At 39.5% G+C, this 10,826-nt stretch overlaps 1 protein-coding gene across 2 annotated transcripts in view; it reads right to left on the bottom strand.

Annotated features, from left to right (window-relative positions):
* Positions 1-7,000, bottom strand: part of zdhhc2 (zinc finger DHHC-type palmitoyltransferase 2) — a 13,091-nt gene extending 6,091 nt beyond the window's left edge. The window contains exons 1-6 of one of the 2 annotated variants that reach the window (XM_044039724.1): positions 6,635-7,000; positions 3,406-3,432; positions 2,955-3,049; positions 2,214-2,334; positions 1,631-1,700; positions 1,476-1,508 (exon numbers count right to left, since the gene is read on the bottom strand). In XM_044039724.1, coding sequence (XP_043895659.1) covers positions 1,476-1,508; positions 1,631-1,700; positions 2,214-2,334; positions 2,955-3,049; positions 3,406-3,432; positions 6,635-6,761 — 473 coding nt within the window. In that variant the 5' untranslated portion in view covers positions 6,762-7,000. The remainder of the gene's footprint in view (positions 1-1,475; positions 1,509-1,630; positions 1,701-2,213; positions 2,335-2,954; positions 3,050-3,405; positions 3,433-6,634) is intronic. The other variant, XM_044039725.1, reaches the window with a different exon arrangement.
* Between the last annotated feature and the right edge of the window lie 3,826 nt (positions 7,001-10,826).

The following is a 10,826-nucleotide window of genomic DNA, read 5'->3' as shown; positions in this document are numbered from 1 at the left end:
AAAACGTCACAGTATAGTATGCTGTCCAAAATCGGTCAAAAAAGTCATAGTATAGTATGTCATAAAAAATCACTCACAAAAGTCATAGTATAGTATGTCGTCCAAATTTTGACAAAAAAGTCATAGTATAGTATGTCATCCAAAATTTCACAAAAAAGTCATTCTTTTTTATGTCTTCCAAAATGTGACAAAAATTTCATAGTTTAGTATGTTGTCCAAAATTTGGCAAAAATGTCATACTTTAGTATGTCGTCAAAAATTTGGCAAAAATGCTCGCGCTTCAGTATGTCATTCAAATGGATAAGCAAAAATGCCGCAGTTTAGTGTGTTGTCCAAATTTGACAAAATGTCAAAGTTTGGCATGTCGTCCAAAATATGACAAAAAAGTCATAGTTTAGTATGTCATCCAAAATTTGAAAAAAATATCATAGTTTAGTATGTCAGCCCAAAATTGACAAAAAATGTCATAGTTTAGTATATCAATATTTGATCAAAATGTCAACTTAGTAATTTTCGCAATTAATGTACCATAGTTTGAAGTATGTCGTCCAAATGTAACAAAAAGTCATAGTTTAGTATGTGTCCAAAAATGTACAAAGTCATAGTTTAGTATGTCGTCCAAAATTTTGAAAAAATGTCATAATTTAGTATGTCGTCCGAAATGTGACAAAAAAGTCATAGTTTAGTGTGTCGTCCAAAATGAGACAAAAATGTCGTAGTTTAGTGTGTCGTCGAAAATTTGACAAAAATGTCATAGTTTGGTATGTCGTCCGAAATATGACAAAAAAGTCATAGTAAAGTATGTCGTCCAAAATGTGACAAAAAAGTCATAGTTTAGTATGTTGTCCAAAATGAGTCAAAAAAGTCATAGTTTACTATGCCATCCAAAATCTGAAAAAAATATCATTGAAAATTTGACCAAAATTTCACTATGAAATGTTTGTCAAATTTTGGACAACATAATAAACTATGACATTTTTGTCAATTTTGACTAATCTAAACTATGACATGTTTGCAAATTTGAGGACATACTAAACTATGACATGTTTGTCAAATTTTGGACAACATAGTAAACTATGACATTTTGGTCAAATTTTGGATGACATTCTAAACTATGACATGTTTGTCAAATTTTGGATGACATACTTAATTTTGGGCAACATACTAAACTATGACTTTTTGGTCAAATTTTTGACATTTTGTCGCCATGGTCACTCAAAATGCTTAGAAAAGTCATAGAACACCATTTCCCATCAAGCCGCACTTTTTGGTATAACATGTGTAGGGGTTTTCTCAAAACTATGGGAGGAGTTACACTGCAAACTTTTGGCGGAAGTGGAAACAGAATAAACGTGTAGAATAACAATAGATGCCTTGCAGCAGCCGGCACTAATTACAGTGAGTAATTAGTGCCGGCTAATTACACTGACTCAGTAAACTCCACTTTTTAAAACACAAGTGTCACTTGTACGTACCATGGACAGTGATGATCCATCTTCAGGATGCATCTGTAACACGGCAGAGTCGGATGTCAGAGCTATCAAACCTCACTCTGCCTGACACAGTGCAACACAATATATACAGTATGGTGTTGACTTTCCTCTGCAGGTGAATGAGCACAGAGACGTACCTATCACAGACTGAACAATGGTGACATCGATCAGGCTTCAGCAGCTGGCAGCGGTCACAGAAGCGGATTGCTGAGGAGACATAGTCCGAGTCAGTCACACAGACAAAGACATCATCATCATCATAATCATCTTCATCAGCTGCAGCAGCCTCTCCAAACACCTGACCACAAACTTGGGGTGACGAGTGTAACTCTTCCACTTGAAATGTTTTTTTTTTTTTATGTTCATGTGTGGATTCATAGTAGTGAGAGTTCACTGACTTTTTGAAAATAATGTAAACTGAAGTAAAGCTGGTTCATGTAAAAGTGTATTACCTAAAGGTTTCTTGAATGCATCCTTTAAACTCAATACAATGTTGAGCCTGCATAAACACAGCTATACCGAGAAATCCAGTCAGTCGTGTGTTGCTGACAGACTTCATCAGCGTTGTGAGAACTTGGAATGTAACATACATTTGTTTATATTTAAAAGTTCCACTTTGGTTATCCCAATATTGTCATTAACAATACATACGACTGTAACTAGCCACTTTTAACAATATTTTGAAGCCAAGTTAGAAATCTGAAAAGTGCAGTCATGTACCTCCAGAGTTAGTGCGGGTGTAGATGGGAAGATCCTTGGCTATTCTCCTCAGGATCTCCTGCTGAGACTCTCCCCGGTCTTCACGCTCCAGCAGCTCCTTGTCAGAGTAGGACAGGTGAAACTATGTAGGGCAGAAACAAAGAGAGGAAAGACAAATAACATGTGAGATTTAAAAAGAAGAAGAAAGGAGAACAGATCAGAGAGCAGTATTTTTCATTTCTAACAAATCATATCTTTCCATTTATCAAAACAATCACATATGATGTTTATTTTGTGCCACAGACGGTAAAGAGAGTCTGTTTCTGATTCATACACTTGTTTCAGCGCTTTCTGCATCACCAAGCAAGCGGGGGCAAAGCGGCACAGAGCTGAGATATTACATTCAGCCATTCAGGCGATTTATGAAACAAATATCTGTAATGATGACAAGCGGTACAGCACCTATGAAACCAGACTCTTATCTATCACAATCACACAACCTCAAGTGATCCAGAGATCACATTTAATAAAGGATACGCTTTCAGTGTGATACGTGTGTGTCCTCATACAGGATGTATGCAGGTGTGCATTCGCCCTGCAGAATTGTGCGCTGTGGCCAAATACAGAGCCATGAGAGTGCAGCTTCAGGCCTCTCGACTGGAAAGTGTTATTAGTCTAAATGCAGCGCTCAATCATACGGTGAAGGCTGCACTTGCCTCATCATCTCAGCCGAGTGGAGCGCCGTGTCGCAGACACACTCACCTCCTTCAGGGGGTTCATGGGCCTGGTGAAGATGGTTTGCCAGTATGCCCACACAAACATGATGAAAACAGCATGGTACACCAGCAGGTACACCACTGGAATAAGAAAGATGAAACAAACAATTTGTCGTCATCATCCTCTGCGTTCTGTGCAAATAATAGTGATTTCGCTCCATAAGTGTTTGTTACAAAATGTTTAAAAGTGAGCGATAGCATCTCTATATCTAGAAACTGGATAAAAGCCTGACTCTCAACATAAAGCTGCTTTAGTTGACCAAAAATGTGATGACACACTTCCTGTGTGCAGATGCAGGCTGATTGTAGTGTTTTCGAGCGAGCCACCTCTGCTCAGGTCCTCCCCCCCTCTGACCCAAATCTCTGCTCAGCACTGACAGTCATAAAAGAGCAGGACACACAGAAATCAAGTGAAGACAAGTTCACAAAACACTCACCCTTTTGTCCCGTGTCTTCAATGGATTCTGAAAAATGACAAATGAAAAGACACACATGGTCACGTCTGTGCTGAATTACAAAAAGTGAAACACACTGTGTTCCAGATACAAGTATGTACGTATATATACATATATATGTGTGTATATATATATATATATATATACATACATACATATATATATATATATATATATATATATATATATATATATATATATATATATATATATATATGTAGGTCAGTGAGGAGGATGAAGGTTTTATTTTACTTTTAAATCACACAGAGAGCAGTGTTTGACAGTCTGTGCAAATTCAAATCAGCAAATATGAAAAATGCTGAGAGTGTAAACTTACACATAGTGTTCAGTACCACAATATCCACAAAATAAATACACAGCACACTACCAGTCAAAGGCGTGTGTACGTGTGTTTGTATCAATGTGGGGACAAAAAAAAAACATATAAACCATAAGAAGCGAAGACATTTCGCTTGGTCCTCACAATTTCAAAGGGCTTTTTCCAGGTTTAGACTTGGTTTATTAGGCATTTAGTTGTGATGGTTAAAGGTAGGGGGTTAGGAAACACTAAGAATGCTGTATAAACACGTATGTTTGTGTTCTTGTATGGATATCTTTGTGAGGAACAAAACCCTTAAACCATAGGGAGTGAGGACATTTTGGCTGGTCCTCACATTCTGTCCCCCCTTAAAAGAGGGTTAAGACCTGCTTTTAAGGTTAGGCACTTAGTTGTGATGGTTATGGTTAAGGTAAGGGACCATTATGTCTATGAGGTTTCCTAATGGAGATGGAAAAACGAATGTGTATGTACATGCCTTCTTGTTCCTATTATCATAGAACCGTGACTCAGTCTGACTCGCCATTCAAGCATTTCTGCACAATCTTTCAAATTCTAACCCAAAATCAATCAAATGTGTAAGGTGTTTGTGAGGTTTATAACATATAAAACACACACACACACATAAACAAGCGTTATAGATCACCTATGAGGACACTACATTGACAACTATAATATTAACCTCTGACCCAAGTAGGATGGAGCTTCTTCCAGTAGGATTTGACAAGCTGTCCCTATAATTACCTGATCTTCAGTCTGACATGTGTACCCAGAGGTAGCTTAACACACACACACACACGCACACGCACAGCAGGTACTGACGAAAGGTGAGCCAAGAAGATACGGCCAAAAATCACGTACGTGTGCACGAGTGTGTGAGGAAGGTTATGTGTGCAAGTGTGTGTGTGTAAAATGTCTGTGAGAGTCAACAACCATACATCCAACGTTGCTCTTTGCATTCTGACCACAAAGAGGTAAAAGTCTGACAACGCGGGAAGACAAAGGTCACCTGATTTCACATTTTTAAAATGGGAATCAGTCGCGGGTGCTTAGAAGAAAAAAAAGTAGGTCAATCACAGATTGCTTGGGGTGAATTATATGAGCCAGACAATGGGATTAAACAAAGCTGCTGAACAGGAGGAATATCAGCTGATGATACTTTCATACAGCTGTCTCTGTGTCTGTGAGCAGAGCACATGCTGACTCTCCCGCCCTACTGCTGCTGCTGCTGCTGCTGCTGCTGCTGTTTTCATACCATGTGACTGAGACCATCACAATGTCTTTCTTGTTCTGCAGCCTGTAAAACAGGGAGCGCCATGAAAACCATGAGCAGACGCTGTTTTTGCTTTTCTCTTTTGAACGATGGGTTAGACTGAGCCACAGTTCCATAGAAGGAGGACTTTAGTATCATGAGCAGAACTGTGTATAAACTCACAGTTATACTTAACATTCATCACATTGTTCATTCAGCGTAACAAGTCAGTTATCAAAATAAAACTATGCTGATATAAAATAACATTAACATTCTCCCTGAACAAGGGATCGTACAGATTGACTGGTGTCACATTGTGGTAATTTCCCATGCTTTTATAACATTTGTCTCCAGATCTGTCTCCATATAATGTAATTAACATTGTAAATATTTTCCACTTTAGACATACTTTTTTATCTCTATGGTATTTCAGCCTCTTGATTTACATCTGTTTATGGTAGTTTCTTGACTGTTTTTGATTTTCTTGAATCTCTTAGTCAATATTTGTCTCTGTGGTAGTTTTGTCTTTTCTTTCTTGGGTCTTTCTGTGTGTCTAGCAGTTTTTTCGTAGTAGTAGAGTCACTGTGGTAATTTTTGTTTTCGGACCCATTTGTCTGTCTGTCTGTCTGTCTGTCACATCTCTTTTAGTCCGCTTTTGGTGTTTTTCAACTTTGTACTGTTTTACATCTCTTTGACATTAATATTATTTCTTTGTTGTTGTTTTAACTCATACAGAGGATCCAGTCCAGGTCTAGCTGACTATATGATAATAATGATACTACATATGGTATCACATTTGTTAAGCTATATGGGAGATACAGTAATTCTACCCAAGTGACCTGAACTGACCCCACTCGTGACAGTGCACCCAATAAAGTTGCACCATTTGACTTTGACGCTGGGCAGCATATGTGGCTTAATCTAAAGAAAAGGGTAAAAAAAAACAGGACATTCCTCACTATCCAGGTCAACCCAACTCTGTTCACCCTCCAGTGAGGAGGTTCACTGTCTGTGGACGCTACATCCAACCTTCAGCAGCCAGAGTGAGTGTGAAGGGTGGGGGCAGGCCTGACTCAAAATCCATTACAGTCAGACATGTTGCCAAAAGATAATGCTGGTCATGTTGTGGTAGTGGATATAAATTAAGATAATGAAGCTCAGGCACTACATGAGCCTGAAGCCATTACAGTAAGTCTAGAGAGTGCTGAGAGAGTGGTAGTGGTGGAGTCAGATAATTCATGTGAGACACATGGTCTAATCCCATATTCTGTCCATATCCTGTGCTGCTATGTCATGAAAATGCAACTAATGTTCCTTCACAATAAAATCAGCCTGTCAAAATCTGTCTGATCCTGCTGTGACCTAAAATAATTAGATTCCATTCACAAATGCACGTTATATATCCCTCTGTCCCCAAATATACAAACAGTCTGGTTTCACACACACACACACACACACTCACACACACAGACACACACTGCGTAAACAACAAGACAGTCTTCTGCAGAAATAAATAATAACAATCAGCCTGGATCACCATCTGCTAAAGCGCGCGCGCGCGCACACACACACACACACACACACACGGTGTCCTCACACTACCCAGACAGCTGGTCTCTTACCAATGCAAAGCTGTAAAACATAGGCGTAGTATGACCACGCCACTATGAGGGCGATGAAGAGAACTGGGATCCAGTACAAAACTCTCTGACAGCCCCGCTTGATACTACGCGAGCCCGACGGTGCCATAGTCTAGGAGAGGAGCATTTCTCGTGCGCATTCGTGTGTGACTCTGCCTCCCCACGCGCTGCTCAGTCAGTCAGTGTGTGTGTCTTCCTGTGTAGACTGTCACTGCATCGTAGCTCCGGCTCTGATCAGTCTAAATAATAGGCAGCTCAGACGCAACATGGTACAACCAGCCGTCCTCCTCCTCCTCCTCCTCCTCCTCTTCTTCTGCTGCTGCTGCTGCTGCTGCTGCTCTGATCGTCCTGCTCAGCCGCTGGCACAGACTATCACATAATATCAGACAGCTCACACACACTTGTGCAAATACACAGAGAGAGAGCGAGAGAGAGAGAGATTTGCGCAGCTTGTTGGGACACTGCACGGATTTCCATTCATTAAGACGCCCTGAATGAGACCATTTCCCTTAACTTAACTATGACCAGGACTTAACCTAACCTTATGCAATGCACCTAACCAATGCACACCTTACTCCTCACTTAAACCACAGTAGAAATGAGATTCTACCTCACGAGGATGACATGTCCTTACAAGGTCAGTATTTATACAGGAGAAGGTCCTAAAGAGGTACAAAAACCAGAATACACACACTCGCAGTTGCTATTCTTAAGACACTGCATTGACGTCCATTCATTTTAACAAAGCATTATCTCTAACCTTAACCATGACCAGTTAATACCTAACCCTGATCTTATAACCTAACCACAGTTCAAATCTTTGCACTAAACTTATCCAGTTCCTCAGAAATTAGGTTTTGTCTCATTAGGACCAGGTTTTGGTCTCCATGAGGACTTCTGGTCCTGACAAGGTCAGTGTTTAATTCAGAAAATGTCCTAAAGAGGTAATTAAACACAAACACACACACACACCATAGAGTCAGCAGCACCTCTCTGCTGCCTCCCCACAGGTTGCCATGACGTCCGTGGATGCTGCAAGCCTGGCACATTTTTCACCACGAGCAGATGGGTTCAATAAGTTCATACTCACCAGTGTTCAAACAGGGTTCTCTCTCTCTCTCTCTCCCTCTCTATCTCTCGCACTCTCTCTCCCTCTCTCTCGCTCTCTCTTGCTCTCTCTCACACACACACTGCAGATACACATTTGTTATTGGAGCACTGAGTTCAGCTCAAGATTTTTTCAAGTTTGAGTGTTTTATTCTAATCTCTCTCCTTTATCCTGGTAGCTATAGTGTGTGCCTTAAAGGAATAGTTTGTGAGTCAGCACTGCACCAAAAATCTGCCATGAGACGCAGACATTAGCTCTGTCAGCGGGGACACGAGGAAAAACAGGTCATAGCCACTTAACAAAAGACTCACCTAATACAATCCACCCTCGCTTAAGTCTGTGATGTCTTACGGTTATCAAGTTCACCTCTGAAGTCAGGCACTTTATGAACCGCTCACTCCATGTACCAAAGTCCATTGAAAAAATCCGTGATCCACTTGTGCTTCCACAGTGAAATCTTGTGACTTAGGTGTGTGAAATCCTTTGTTTGGATTTTCCAAGGTGACACAGACATACAGCATCAAAGTAGGCAGCAGTAGAGCAGCAGCTCATGAGTTTTAAGGAGCTAAATATGTAGATTTGTTGAGGAGAATTAGCGGCCGTCAAACTACAGTTTGTAAATAATGTTTTTTTTTGTCGTGTGTCATCACTGGAAGCCTTGTCTTTAGTGAGTGTCCGTGTCTTAGGCTAGTTCTGATTGCATGCACTGTAAAGTCAGTGTCAGTATGTATCATACAAACACGCTGCAAACTCTTTTCTCTTGCTTTATGTAGTTTATAAAGTGCTAGTGTGAGAGGAGAATGTGGCATTTTATCATTACCTGACAGTAGCTGGAGGTCTGCAAAGTCCACCTGCTTCTGCTGTTTCACACCCAAGTGCACCTGCCATCCTGCGGTTCATCCTGCAGTCTGAAGCTGCTGGAACCATTATATTCTGTAGCTTTTATACTCGTTTGCTGTTTGTATTTGGGATTAAGCACATGTTGTCTGTCGGTGTTTGTGTGTGGGCGCCATGCTGCAGCAAGCGGGCAGTATGCACTTCATGTAAGGATAGACGGAAGTGGTTCCCATGTTAGTTTAAAGCCTTAAACGAGCAACAGTCTTATCTTAAGTGATCAAAGCGGACAATAAAATACAACTCATTTCAGACAATCTTCATTCTGATTATGTACTCTAACACATCTGAAAAAAAGAGCTAAGCTTCTGATAAATAATGAGTAAAAACAATCATTTATACAATAATGCATTTACAAATAAACACATAGCAGCTTCATGCCCTTGTTGCCACCTCTCAAACCTCTCAAACCAAACTAAAGACTGCAGAAAAAAAGAAATCAGAAAACCAATTCACTGTATCACATCCACTATCAAACCAAATCTGTATAAAAGCATTAAAAGAGCTCATGTGACCGTGTTTCCTGAAGGAGGTAAAACTCGATGCCTTCATGAAAGCTCATTAAAATCATCGTGCACAGGGTGCGAGGAGTCCAGCGGGACAACCGGAGATTTCTGTGAGTCTCAGACTTCACACACAAGCCAAAGATAATTAAAATTGCCACGAGTGTCTTCACAGATTGATTTACTTGTCATTAAAGGTTCCATTCAACCTGTATAATGTTCTCAGAGGGAGCTCTTTACCCCAGTGATCTCATGAAGAAAACTGATGTGTTGAGGTATTGAGCAGGGAGGATTAAAGGAAAACCAAAACAGGGAATTGTAGGATCTGGTTTCTGAGTTTCCCCCATAGGAACAAAAATAGCTGGGGTGTCTTTGTCTTTGTTCTCCTGCTTCAAATTTGAGCTTTGGTGACCGAGGAGCTCTTTTAGCTTGTGCTAAATCCAGTGGATTATTCATATTGTAATCCTGTAACAGACATTTTAGATCATTTCGGGCAGGCAGACAAATTCTCCTGCTGTAATAATGAACATTCTCTGTCTTCAGTTATCCAGATCATGATGTTTCATCAAATAAAATCAGCTCAAAGATCATGTAACTGAACATCTACAGAAGCTCTATGAAAAGTGTCTAACAACATTGTCTGAGGGCATAATAATCAATAGTGAATATGAGTTACTATGAGTTATAAAGTCATAGATTCAGGGTCTCACAATGTAATATAATCAGAAAGACACTTTTGTGCATTAGTCCGTCCTAAAATTACAAACTTAAATCAAATAAGGTGAATGAATTTCTCTCTCTTTGCTGCGATTGTTCTGTGTGTTTAATTATAATGGGTGGGCAATAATGTGGGCAAACCTATTCTGCAATTAATTGTGTTATAATGTCTTTGAATGTGCTTTGTGTGATATTGCTAATGAAGCTGCAGTGGCATTTGTCCAAATATTAAAGTGTTTATTTAACCCTCAATCCCTAATTATTTATATATAAACTTGGATCAAAATATATGTGAAAGAGGATGTAAGTCTCAAAACCTCAGGCTAGACTAAATATACTACCTCAAACAGAGACACTTCACCTCATTTCACATCCTATTATAACTGTGTTTATGCCAAGTAGTTCCTGATTTAATTCATGCTACAAAAGAATGTTGATCATTAATAATTATATATATATACATATATATATATAATACAGTTCCTCAATAGATCGGAGAGAGAAATAGAAATAAATCTCATTTTACAATACAAGCATGAAAGTGAAACCTATGAAAACAGGGTAGACTTTGACCACAGTGGCTGACAGCTCTCCATAATATTGACTGATGTTACCAATGTGTGAACATGGTGAGTAAACAAGTGCAGGCTTGTAGGTTTTTCTTTAACTGAGCTGAAAAAGAAAAAACTTCCCCCCAAATCACAAACAGATAGTGCCAATTCATTAAATAATGCTGCGTCACTTAAAAAAAACAAGATTCCTCGTTATAGACATGATAAAAGTCAGACGTCTGGACCAACTGTTGTGCAACAGATGGAGCAAAAAGCAACGTATATTTCTCTGTGTGCACCAGATAAACCAGATTGCCAGATTGAACAGATTAACACTGAAATAAAACTTTCTTTAGTTTTCAGGGATCTGTTCAGTAGGTGCTGACTGCAGATTATTACCC

This window comes from Solea senegalensis, linkage group LG12 (genome assembly GCF_019176455.1).
Source record: "Solea senegalensis isolate Sse05_10M linkage group LG12, IFAPA_SoseM_1, whole genome shotgun sequence".
Lineage (NCBI taxonomy): Eukaryota > Metazoa > Chordata > Actinopteri > Pleuronectiformes > Soleidae > Solea > Solea senegalensis.
This window is presented reverse-complemented; position numbering and strand designations above follow the sequence as displayed.